This window comes from Camelina sativa, chromosome 14 (genome assembly GCF_000633955.1).
Source record: "Camelina sativa cultivar DH55 chromosome 14, Cs, whole genome shotgun sequence".
NCBI lineage: Eukaryota > Viridiplantae > Streptophyta > Magnoliopsida > Brassicales > Brassicaceae > Camelina > Camelina sativa.
The window spans coordinates 15,783,214-15,796,337 of NC_025698.1; the positions used below are offsets into that span (position 1 = coordinate 15,783,214).

The 13,124-nt window shown below is 35.3% G+C and overlaps 1 protein-coding gene and 1 non-coding gene across 3 annotated transcripts; both read left to right on the top strand.

Annotated features, from left to right (window-relative positions):
• On the top strand, window positions 582-9,266 carry LOC104741637 (ABC transporter C family member 11). 2 transcript variants are annotated; one of them, XM_010462528.1, is made up of 27 exons: window positions 582-686; window positions 1,346-1,725; window positions 1,836-2,014; window positions 2,176-2,215; window positions 2,309-2,465; window positions 2,612-2,726; window positions 2,832-2,912; window positions 3,026-3,050; window positions 3,259-3,315; window positions 3,647-3,712; window positions 3,814-3,888; window positions 3,982-4,089; window positions 4,202-4,336; window positions 4,442-4,548; window positions 4,655-4,748; window positions 4,927-5,094; window positions 5,195-5,335; window positions 5,427-5,627; window positions 5,755-5,853; window positions 5,944-6,096; window positions 6,260-6,633; window positions 6,789-6,969; window positions 7,048-7,371; window positions 7,494-8,250; window positions 8,323-8,444; window positions 8,530-8,775; window positions 8,878-9,266. In XM_010462528.1, exons 2-27 carry the CDS (start codon window positions 1,387-1,389, stop codon window positions 9,025-9,027), a joined length of 4,494 nt encoding a protein of 1,497 aa, XP_010460830.1. In that variant the 5' UTR covers window positions 582-686; window positions 1,346-1,386; the 3' UTR covers window positions 9,028-9,266. The 2 variants fall into 2 exon arrangements, with proteins under 2 accessions (XP_010460830.1, XP_010460831.1); XM_010462529.2 differs by lacking the exons at window positions 582-686; window positions 1,346-1,725 and having other exon boundaries at window positions 1,855-1,927.
• TRNAE-CUC lies at window positions 9,473-9,545 on the top strand. The gene has a single exon. It is a non-coding gene; the product is annotated as a tRNA-Glu (tRNA).

Consider the following 13,124-nt stretch of genomic DNA (forward strand, 5'->3'; position numbering starts at 1 on the left):
AACGTACACCTGTCTGATGCACCCAAAGCGATTATAAACCGAGATGATCGGATCGTGGAGGACATAGCGTTGTAAGAACTGACGAAACTCTGGCTTCGGATGATGGAAGACCAAATCTTCGACACGCATTGGAACTTCATAAGAGACTTGGCAGGCAGTCTAGTGAGTATCTCAATCTCTAGGTCAAGGGGAACTTGTCTTCTGTCTTTCTCATCGTCCTCCTTCATCAGGAACTTGGCAGGCAATCTACTCACCGAAAACATTCGCCGGTATTGAATTTAGGGTTCCCTCTTTTGGTTGGGGATAGCTATCTTTTTTAATAGGGTAAATTTTATTTAAAGATTTAATTTTCTACATTACAATGTGTTCAGACAAATATAAAAGTTATCATTAACTCAAGAAATATCGACATTTATAACGTGGGCGACCAAAAAATATATATCCAGAATCATAGAACTAATTGGATTATAAAAATATATGTACTTACTGTACATATGTAAAAGTAAAACACATTTAAAATAAAAAAGAAAAATAAGACAACATTTTGTTTTGTTAAGACTTGAGAGCTAGTCGTCTTTCTAAAGTCACATTAAGAGACTAAAAATATACTTGAACTTATCAGAGAAGAGATCATCGGCAAAGCTCCTATTTTTGTTGAGAACAATCACGAACGAAGCACGCAAAAGGTAAAGCTTTTCTCTCTCTCTCTCTCTCCCGTTTTATCTGTATAATAAGTGTTTAGTTTCCTTCCTTTTTATTTTGGTTGGTCAACGATTATAGCTCTTGGGAGATATATGCTTGTCAAGAATTATATGCTGTCTTTTGTTATTCTACTAGTATGCAAATTTTCCTGTGTACAATCTATGAAAGCTATGAATTGATGCAAATCTCCCTTATTTATAGAAGAAGAAGAAGAAATGTTTGTAAAACGTCTCATTATTGTAATATTACAGAGAAGAGATCATCGGCAAAGCTCCGATTTTTTTTTTGGATATTTTAGGAACAATCACAAAGCAAAAGGGTAAAGCTTTCTTCTTCTCCCCACCCCTCAATCATCTTTCTCTATCCTTTTCTCTGTGTGATAAGTGTTTTTGTTTGGTCAACGATTTGGGTCTGCTAATGGACTTTCGTAAAGGTTTTAGCTTTTGGGAAATGAGTTCGATGCTTTAAAAAAAACAAAACCTTAGAAATCACTCAATTGTCAAGAATATGCTTCTTTGTTGTTCTACTAGTATGCAAATTCTGCTTTGTACAATCTATGCAAGTTATGAATTGATGCTTTCCGCTGACGATGGTTGCCTTGGTGAAAGTATTAAGCAAATGCCGTTTGTTTTTTTTTTTCCAGTTTGAGTATTCATTCAAGTTTTGATTGAAGAAAAGAAGAAGATGGGTTTTGATCAGGCCTTGAATTGGTACTGCAAGCCAATCGCACAAGGATTTTGGGAGAAAGCACCGGATGGTGCGTTTGGTGCCTACACGCCGTGTGCTATTGACTCACTAGTGATGATTGCTTCTCACCTAGTGCTACTGAGTCTTTGTTTCTACCGGATATGGATCACCTTGGACAATGCCAAAGCAGCTCAGGTTTATGTTTTGAGGAACATGTACTATCATTTTGTGCTGGGGGTTTTGGCTTGTTACTGTTTCATTGAGCCTGTTCTGAGGTTGGTCATGAGGATTTCGCTTTTTGACGTGGGTGAAGAGACTGATCTTCCTCCCTTTGAGGTGACTTTCGAAAGAGTAACTCTGATTATTAATCATATGAGAGACTAAATTCATATGCTTCTTTTCTAAATTCTGAAATCAAAGTATGAATGGTGTTAAATTAATGGCAGTTTGCATCCTTAATGGTTGAGGCATTCGCTTGGTTCTCCATGCTTGTTTTGATTGGACTCGAAACCAAACAATACGTCAAAGAGTTTCGATGGTATGTGAGATTTGGTGTTGTATATGTTTTGGTTGCTGATACTGTCCTGCTGGACCTTGTGTTGCCTCTCAATAACTCAATTGATAGGTTAGTTACTGTATATTTCATATTAAGGAACCCAATTGGGTGATTTGACATTTAAATTTTATGAGTTTGTTTTTTTATTTCTTACAATTTTCTGAAAGTGGGAAAAAGTTTTGGTTATTGATACCTGTAGCATTAATTTTTTCCTCTATTTTTCCTTGTAGAACTGCCCTTTATCTCTGTATCAGTTCAATATGTTGCCAGGTTTGTCAGAACATGATCCTTATGTATAAGCTTGCAATTCATTAATTCTTCTCAGAACAAAGCTTCAGACTTTCATTTGTTGTCTGTTTGCAGGTTCTCTTCGGAGCTCTTCTCCTTGTTTACATTCCTGAACTGGATCCTTATCCAGGTTACCATATTCTAAACAATGAACCGTTAGAGAATGTTGAATATAATGCGCTTCCTGGGGGAGAGCACATATGTCCAGAGCGATATGCCAGCATATTATCCGGTAGGTAGCCCTTGAATTGATAAACGAAATTTATCGAATGCCCACTCTATTAGCAAACAATCCATGTTAGGCAAATATATATAATCGCCATGGTTTCTTTTTGTTCCACTAATTTGGATTTCTTGTTTACTATTGAGAAACCAAAGGAATATACTTTAGCTGGATGACGCCGCTTCTGCAGTTAGGCTACAGAAAGCCTATAACCGAGAAGGATGTTTGGCAATTAGACAAATGGGACCAAACAGAAACTCTGATAAAAAGGTCTAGAAGTAGTGCTGCTTTGCTTCTGCCTTCTTTTATATATATGTTAAATGTTTCGTCTGGAATCAAGTAACATTCTTATTCATTGGATAAGTTATTTGACAGATTCCAAAGATGCTGGACTGAAGAATCACGGAGATCTAAGCCATGGCTGCTCCGAGCACTAAATAGTAGCCTTGGTCGAAGGTAAAAGCTGATGATTTCATTAAAAACCGTCTATTCCACTGGATACTTTTCCTTTAATAGTGACACATCATATATAGATACTGGCACTAATTTTTTCTTTCCCGTTTTTGTAGAGTCTGGTTGGGTGGTATTTTCAAGGTAAAGATCATCTTGTTTATCTGTGCTCTTCAAACCATGGTTGCTTAAACTTGTGTCCTGTCTCTCTGTTGGTTACTTAAAATAGATCCTAAAAATGCTCTTGATTGTTATTTCTCATGCATCAGGTCTGACCTGCATCTACAGTAATGTTCAGTCCTGTAATTGAAAACTCTCAAGCAATTAATACATGTGCTTTAGCGTGTTTTAGGTTGGACATGATCTTTCTCAATTTGTTGGACCGATTATACTGAGCCATCTACTGCAGGTAAGCTTTCTTTCTTACCCATGATTTATGTTTCTCACGTACTCAATGGTCACTACACATTTCCGAGGTTTTACATCTAATGATCTACATTATAGCTTTCTAAACTGAGAAAACAACGTAGTACCGACATATTTCTCATACATGAGTGATGACCTATATTTAATAAGATGCTTCATTCTGCAGATTCCCCTGATTCTTATCTCACATTTCTAAATGACTGATAATTTATGAACATTTTGTTGCGTCTATATCAGGGATCTCTCTGAGCTTTACTCCCAGACCATATTTATTGATCTAACTTATACAACAAATCTTTGATCAATTTATGTAGTCAATGCTAGAAGGTGATCCAGCTTGGGTTGGCTATGTCTATGCTTTCTCAATTTTCGTTGGTGTGGTATGTATCACAAAATTCGTCTCTGATCTGTAAAATACTATTGGAATGTTGTTATCTTGTTGGAACTTCTGTAAAGCTATTCTGTTTCGATTTTGTTTCAGACACTTGGAGTGCTCTGTCAATCACAGTACTTTCAACATGTTGGCCGAGTGGGATTTCGGTTAAGGTCAACTTTGGTAAAATTTGTGAAACATCCATTTCTCTCCGACTTCTATGATCACTTTCGTCATGTTGATTCTCCAACTAATTATGCTCATTTTTCCTTGTAGGTTGCAGCTATATTCCACAAATCAATAAGACTAACTCATGAAGCTCGCAAGAATTTTGCATCTGGGAAGATCACAAACATGATAACGACTGATGCTAATGCACTTCAGGTATAATTAGGTTTAGTTAAAATGGAACCATCTTCTTTCTCAGTTTGTTCAAAACTCTACTTTTGCACAACTATGGATTTGTAACTGCTAACATAGTCTCCCGAGTTTTCAGCTATTAGCAGAACAGCTCCATGGTTTATGGTCAGCTCCCTTTCGCATCATTTTGTCTATGATTCTTCTTTATCAACAACTAGGAGTTGCTTCAATTTTGGGCTCATTGATTCTGTTTCTCCTTATTCCTCTCCAGGTATTCAGCTTCGTTATGTGCTTTTGACTAGTTTTCAATTGTACAAGTTGTGGTAATTGCATCTGTTTACATACAAGTCCGCCTATTCTGTTTCTTGATAAATAGACTCTGATTGTAAGAAGAATGCGGAAACTGACTAAAGAAGGACTCCAGTGGACTGACAAAAGAGTCACTATCATAAATGAGATTTTGGCATCTATGGATATTGTAAAGTATGATAATCATAATTACTTCTCTTTTAGCTTTTATGAACGGTACATTCTTAAACCATTTATTCTACATATAATATATTCTCTTGGCATTCTCCAACTTTGTTAGATGTTATGCATGGGAGAAGAGCTTCGAGTCTCGAATTCAAGGAATTAGAAATGAAGAGCTGTCATGGTTTCGTAAAGCACAGTTACTATCGGCAGTATGAATCCTTATCTTTGATTTTTTTTAATGCCTGACATTTTGAGGGAAACCTTTAATCTCATGGTTTCATCCTGTTCGCCCTTAGTTCCATATATTACTTAGTCCTTGAATAAGGATAAACTAATTTTGCTTAAATGCTTAACATTTCTTCCCTATAAACGTTTTCCCTCTTCCAGTTCAATAGTTTTATACTAAACAGCATTCCAGTAGTTGTGACCGTGGTTTCATTTGGGGTTTTCGTTCTGCTTGGAGGAGATTTGACACCAGCAAGGGCATTTACATCTCTTTCTCTATTCGCAGTGCTAAGATCTCCTCTCAACATGCTACCAAATCTTATAAGTCAGGTTATTTTAACCGTTATTCCCTCTCCTCAGTTATATTTGGTATCTCATTTGCAAATAGATTCATATTTAGTTATCTTCTGTTTGCTATTTCTCTACTTAGGCTGTTAACGCAAATGTTTCACTGCAACGCATTGAGGAACTACTTTTAAGCGAAGAGAGAATTCTAGCACAAAACCCACCTCTTCAACCAGGAGCTCCAGCCATTTCTATTAAGAATGGATATTTTTCATGGGATTCAAAGGTGAATCCTCAAAAGATGCAATATTAGCTTCTACGATGCACATTTTATAACTTTCTGCAATATTCACTGTGTTTTGCTCGAAATTTCCCAGGCAACAAAGCCCACATTATCCAATATCAATTTGGAAATACCAGTGGGGAGCTTGATTGCCATTGTAGGTGGAACTGGAGAAGGTAAGACATCACTTATTTCGGCAATGCTGGGGGAGTTATCTCATTCCGAAACCTCAAGTGTTGTTATTAGAGGCTCCGTAGCTTATGTTCCTCAAGTTTCATGGATCTTCAATGCCACTGTGAGTACATTTTACTTCTCGCTTGCTCTGGGAACCTAAACTGTATTATAACTTTCGGTAGCTTTATTTTCATTTGGTTAATTAGTTATGCAAGAAGTTCCCCAATACAAGTGTCTATGTATTGCAGGTACGTGAAAACATTTTATTTGGGTCAGATTTTGAGTCTGAGAGATATAGGAGGGCTATTGATGTGACTGCCTTACAACACGATCTTGATTTGCTTCCAGTTAAGTGGAATGACAGGCTTACACAAGTTAATAACATATAAGTTGATATGACATTACTAAGTAACTTCTTAAAAATTTCGATTATTCAGGGCGGTGATCTTACTGAGATTGGAGAACGTGGGGTGAATATTAGTGGAGGGCAGAAGCAGAGAGTTTCAATGGCTAGGGCAGTCTACTCAAGTACAGATGTTTACATATTCGATGATCCCTTGAGTGCTTTAGATGCTCATGTTGCTCACCAGGTATTCTTATGGTTGATCATTACATAACTGAGAAATTCATAAGGCTGGCATAAATTGCATTGATAAATAATGAGTGTTCAGGCATTTACATGATTTAATATTTCATTTCTCAGTACTCCTTTTTGGTACATCTAACGACAGGCTTCCCTGAATCATGTAACAGGTCTTTGATCGCTGCATGAAGGATGAGCTGAAGGGGAAGACGAGGGTTCTTGTCACAAATCAGCTACATTTTCTTCCTTTGATGGATAGAATAATTTTAGTCTCCGAAGGAACGATTAAGGAGGAGGGAACCTTTGCAGAGCTGTCAAAAAATGGGAGTTTGTTCCGGACACTAATGGAGAATTCTGGGAAAATGGATGCAACGCAAGCGGGGAATAAAAAAGACGACAAAAGCTTGAAGCCGGATCCAACTGTCACAATTGATGTGAATGAAGGAAATCTAGACAGGATCAAGCTAGGGAAACAGGGAAGATCCATGCTTGTCAAGCAAGAAGAGCGGGAAACTGGCATCATTAGTTGGGATGTTCTGATGAGGTACTTAGCTCAACATCTTTCTACGGCTAGAAATTTACCAGATATAGTCATTCCAAATGAAAAATAAAACTGGCATCACTTGCTTTATATCGTTAGATGTACATTGCTTTATGTTTAATACAAAAAAATGGCTAAGGTACTTTCCAAATTTTCAGGTATAAAAAGGCAGTAGGCGGCGTATGGGTAGTTATGATTCTTTTTGCATGCTATTTAACAACTGAAGTTCTCAGAGTTTTAAGTAGCACGTGGTTAAGTATTTGGACTGATCAAATCACGTCAAAGAGTCATAGTCCCGGTTTCTACATTGTCGTATATGCTCTTCTCGGATTTGGTCAGGTTTGTGTTCGTAAAAGACTGAGATCTGTATTTCTGACATATTACACGAAGTTGACGATTATAATGGTAATTTTTCAGGTGGCTGTCACGTTTACCAACTCTTTTTGGCTGCTGATATCAAGTTTACATGCCGCCAAAAGACTCCATGACGCGATGCTGAATTCTATCCTAAGAGCTCCTATGCTCTTCTTCGAAACAAACCCAACTGGACGTGTAATAAACAGATTTTCTAAGGATATTGGTGATATAGATAGAAACGTGGCCAACCTAATGAACATGTTCATGAACCAGCTGTGGCAACTCCTCTCGACATTTGCACTGATAGGTACTGTCAGTACAATTTCATTGTGGGCAATATTGCCACTCCTAATAATGTTTTATGCAACATATATCTACTATCAGGTAATTTTCTATTTCATGTCTGTGTGTGCTTCTATTTGATTGTTCTATGCATCAAACATATGCAAAATTCACATTAAACTGTATGATCCACTTGGAATTAATACCACTTTTATAATTTGTAGAGCACATCCCGCGAAGTTAGACGTTTGGATTCCGTTACTAGATCACCTATTTATGCACAATTTGGAGAAGCTTTGAATGGTTTGCCAAGCATCCGAGCCTACAAAGCCTATGAGCGGATTGCCAAGATTAATGGAAAATCCATGGACAACAACATAAGGTTCACTCTTGCAAATACGAGCTCAAATCGTTGGCTCACTATAAGATCAGAGACTCTTGGGGGTGTCATGATTTGGTTAACTGCAACTTTTGCGGTTTTGCGATATGGGAATGTAGAGAACCAAGATGTTTTTGCATCTACGATGGGTCTCCTTCTTAGTTACACTCTGAATATCACTACTCTTTTAAGTGGTGTTCTAAGGCAAGCTAGCAAGGCAGAGAACAGCTTAAATTCTGTTGAGCGTGTTGGCAACTACATTGATCTTCCTTCTGAGGCTTCAGATATAATCGAGAATCATCGTCCAATATCTAGCTGGCCTTCAAGAGGATCCATTGAATTTGAAGACGTTCACCTTCGTTATAGACCCGGGCTTCCTCCAGTATTGCATGGACTGACCTTTTCTGTTTCTCCCAGTGAGAAGGTAGGAGTGGTTGGAAGAACTGGGGCAGGGAAGTCCTCCATGCTGAATGCATTATATCGTATTGTGGAATTGGAAAAGGGAAGAATCATAATTGATGATTATGATGTGGCAAAGTTTGGACTGACAGATTTGCGCAGGGCCCTAAGTATCATACCCCAGTCACCAGTTCTTTTTTCAGGTTCGTGTGTGTAATTTTAAGATGATATTGTAAGTATGATCCTGCTTTCTGAGAAAGAATTCTTCTTGTTAGGGACGGTGAGATTCAATATCGATCCATTTAGTGAGCACAATGATACTGAACTCTGGGAGGCTCTACAAAGGGCGCATATAAAAGATGTCATCAACAGGAATCCTTTTGGCCTAGATGCACAGGTGAAGTTTACCTTAAGTGACATACATTAGGTAGAAGAATGTTTTGACTTGTTATAAAGATTATTGATGAAACTGTTCTGTAAAGGTCTCTGAGGGAGGTGAGAACTTCAGCGTGGGGCAAAGGCAACTGCTAAGTCTAGCGCGTGCATTGTTAAGAAGATCTAAGATCCTTGTTCTCGATGAAGCAACTGCATCTGTTGATGTCAGAACAGATTCTCTGATACAGAGGACCATCGGTGAGGAATTTAAGTCTTGCACAATGCTTGTTATCGCTCACAGATTGAATACCATCATCGACTGCGACAAGATCCTTGTGCTTAGTTCTGGTCAGGTAAGTCCAGGATTATGTTCCTAGAACTCACTCAAGAGGATTTCTATTGCCGAGTAGCAACGTCCTATGTGACTTACATTGAGCTATGTCAAATTTTGTTAGGTTTTGGAGTATGGTAGTCCCCAAGAATTGCTATCAAGAGATACAAGTGCCTTCTTTAAGATGGTTCATAGCACTGGACCAGACAATGCTCGGTACCTTGCCAACTTGGTCTTTGAAAGGAGAGGGAATGGAATGAGTCATGGTAGATAAAAATGGTCACCAGCCCTTCCAAGAATGAGGTTATAAGTTTGCATTATGATTGGAGTTTCATCACCACCATTTACCAGAGTCCCAACGTTAGAAGGGGATATAGCTTTATGCTGAACAATTGAAGGTGAACCAAGAAATCGGCAGTCGCTCATGAACAATAAGTGTTATAGCACTCTTGTGTACATATATGATCTCATTGGCAGTTGAAATGGGTAAAATTTTACTGATTCTTTCAAATGTTATTTTGTTCTTATGTGATCCTTTTTTCTGGTTGTAGTATAGCGTAATAACTGACAATCACACAAGAGCTTATAGTAAAGTATCACTTCAAGTCTTCATCTGTTCATGTTACAAAGACAAGACTTCATTAAATTTACCATCTGCAAAATTGTCATAAGAGTATACAAGTGTAGTATATAGTAGTATAAGGAATCACTAACAACAATCCGTTGTAGTCTAGCTGGTCAGGATACTCGGCTCTCACCCGAGAGACCCGGGTTCGAGTCCCGGCAACGGAGATTTTTTTTCTCTTCCATTTGAAACTATTTTCCACGTGGCCGGATTGAGTTTGTTTGTTTTTTCACCTTTTTGGTTGAAATCGCTAGCAAAAAAATAAATAAATAAAGCTTGACGTAAAAAGCGTGACGCTTGCGAAAGCCGAGGCGTGTGGTGAGTTTTGTTACCCATGTGGCCTAAGGTTTCTCTCACGCCTTTGTCTAAAAGGCAAGCAAAATTATGCGACATCTATTAATGATTTTGTTCGGACTTGTAAATTATTTCTCTCCTCTTTTTTCACCTTTCTGTTTGCAAAAGTGGAACGTGAGGTTAACTTATCATGTAGTTTACTTTTACACATGCTTTTACATACACAATAGAGTGAACATGTAATAAAAACCTTTGTCTTAACATTTACACCAAAAAGAATTAGACACCCTAAAAATGAAATCTCGATCGATTTCACTTCTCCGTCTAAGATAAGTTAAACTCGTTTTTCCCCATGGTAAACTAGGCTTTTCTAAAACAATTACAGTAACCTTGTTTTAAGGACATATAAAGATAAGTAGTAGATATGTACGTTACTCTGTTTTTAAACAAATAATTTGAAACAAAAATTGGAGTTAACTTGTGGGTATGGGGGTGAGTGTTGAGCATAAAAGTCAAGGCACACATAAACGCATTTAAAAGGAAAAGAGCTTTTGTGTGTGGACAAGGAGCACAGAAAATGTAAAAAAAAATTATTAAAAAAACATTGAAAATTCAAGAATCCAAAGATAATAAGGTCACACACTTCGCTGTTTAGGCCCGAATCATTTTTCACTACTGCATGCGTATTTATGGTTTTTTTACTTTAATTATTTTTGTAGATTACTAGATAGACATGTAAAATAATAAGCATACTCAAACAAATTTACATGAGTTTAGATAGAGTTTTCATTTAGTCAAATAAAAAAAAATATTGGATAGAGGTGTAAGGGATTCATTCGTTCAGTTATTTGTAGGTGCAGGTTTACACATTACTGTTAGGCCTCCAATTTTTTTGAGATTTTTAGTAACAAAAATAGATTTCAAAATATACTTTTTATTGCAAAAATAGACCTCATTTTTATGAAAGTTATAGATTTGACATCAATTTGTAATTTTATCTATTTTATTATTGCAAAAATAGGTCTCAATTTCTAAAATTTTAAGATTTGGTTTCAGTTTTAAATTTTTATCTATAAAATCTAAAAAAAAAATTGTTTTGTATTGGCCACAAATTTCACTGGACCGGCCCTGTGTAGGTGTTGTGCAATTTTAATTATTAAACGTGAATTTGATGTAAAATTAGATTTACTAACGTGTATGCATATTTGAAATATATTAGAACACATTTTTAAATACATGCACGTTTAACAAACATATAAAAAATTAGCTATCAAGATAGCCTAATTAATTATTATTTTAAAACCACTAGTTTCTAATTTTTAGACTTCTTGCATCTCTTAAAATCAGAAAAAGGTTATATATTTTCAATTCAATTAGCATGCATAACAAATTTTTGTCTAAATAATACTACACTCGAATTAATTTGATATGAGTGAAGCATCTACCACGACTAATAAACATAGATTTTTATGAAATAAAGTTTGGTTATTAAAAAATCATGGGTTGAATAATTCGGAGTTAAAACAAGTTTGGTTATTATAATCATTCTATACATGATTTGGTTATTATGGTAGTATTATATGACCCATAAAATATCAATTAAGAGGATAATTTACTCATGAGTCAGTGTACAATGCACATGTGTACACACTGCCGTGCCTAGACATATGGAGGCTTAGGGCAGATTTTTGTATATGAAAAAAGAAAATTAGTATTAGTTTATTTTATTTTATTTAAACATGTGTATTATTATTTTATAATTAATATCAGAAATTTTATTACATTTCTTTAATAAATATAATTTTTAAAGAATGATATTCAAAAAAAATATAATTTCAATGTATTTATAGTATGGTCTAAAAGAAATATACAAATTATTTATACAAAAAATGTGGCCTATTATGTATAATATTTTTTTGGTGGCCTAGAGCTATTGCCCTTTTTATTACATGGTAGGCATGTGTACAAAACTTCCAAAATTCAAACAGTTTAGTTTGTACTTAACTCGCTATAGTACAAATTAAAGGTTGGGATAATCCTTAACAATAGTTTATTAAAGTCGTTGGTTCAGTTTACATTTTTTTTATTTATTTATGGGAAGTTGAGAAGTGCAAAAGTTAACCAAAGAGAAGTCAAAGTTCACGTGGCTAAGATGGTTATAGATGCGTCAGCGTCGAAGTAAAAATACCTTCGTCGGACAACGAAGCTTCAACCACATGCTTAGATAGTATAGGTACGGACAAAATCCCATTCCATCACTAACAATAATAGAGGAATATTTTGCTATAAAATGTCTTTCGTGACTTGGCCAAGTTCGCATTATTGGGTTTGGAACATAATAGTATATTATATCATTCTCTCCGTATATCACATAATATAACTTTTTGTTCTTTTTGTAACTATATATATATGTATGTAGAGGGTCATGTTTAATTACAGTGGTAAAAAAAGTGGCAGAATGAAATTTATAGTATTGATCAGCAAGAGGACTCCTCATAGTTATACGTTACCACTTAGGCATCAATGCGCAAGACTATTTAAAGCCACTTATGAATTTACACCAACTATACGCACTTCTTCGTGACTATGACAAGTCGGCGAGTTGATTCATAAAGGGGGTTGTATCTTTAAAAATTTGCAAAACGAAGGTTTTGATGTGAATTGATAACTATAAATTACTAAGGTTCTTGGGAAACATAACATAAATCAATTTGAACTATCCATTACTTCAAATTTTGATTTGAGTTTGTGTTAATTTGTAACTTTGTATTGAAAAATAGGAAACATTACATATTTCCAACGGTAAATACAATTACAACATCCGAAAGAAAAATAATGGGTTTGGATACACAAACCTTAGTTTAGAAGGATTGACTGTGAAAATAAGATTTATATTCCTAGTGATATTTTTTAGAAATAAAGTAGGCCATCTATGTCATGATGAATGTATTTTTTTTATTTCATATGTCTTTTTTATTTCATAAAAATGTTATTTTACAATTTTAGGTAAGTTTTAAAATCTCTTTTTTATTTTTATTTTCTTTTGAACCCACCTACGCGTGGATTTTTTATATATTTAGATGAAACTATATATAATTGATATTATGAAATATTATCTTCTAAAAACTTTAAGCCGCTATTAAGATAATAATTTTATTTTAAATACATAATTAAAAATATAAAAATCAATTTTATTTAAGAATGAAATATGATCAAAAGAATCATGAACCAATTTTGGTTTTTCATATTCAATTGAACACCACCACTTATGTCTTCGTGTTTTTTTTTCATTTACTCTTGATCCTTTTTCTCGTCATTTTCATTGTCAATTTTGCATGGTAGTTGTCATCGTTACTTTCAGCGTCTGCTTCTTTGTTATACTCTTATTTTTATTCATTCTTGGCTGATTTCTCGCTTTTTCTACTGTATAATTATTGAGAACATTTTTTTTA

Coding starts and splice junctions, on each gene's coding strand:
- LOC104741637 (XM_010462528.1), top strand. CDS start 1,387: ATGGGTTTTGATCAGGCCTTGAATTGGTACTGCAAGCCAATCGCACAA. Junction 2,466..2,611: donor ATATGCCAGCATATTATCCG/GTAGGTAGCCCT, acceptor GAGAAACCAAAG/GAATATACTTTAGCTGGATG. Junction 5,628..5,754: donor CATGGATCTTCAATGCCACT/GTGAGTACATTT, acceptor TATGTATTGCAG/GTACGTGAAAACATTTTATT.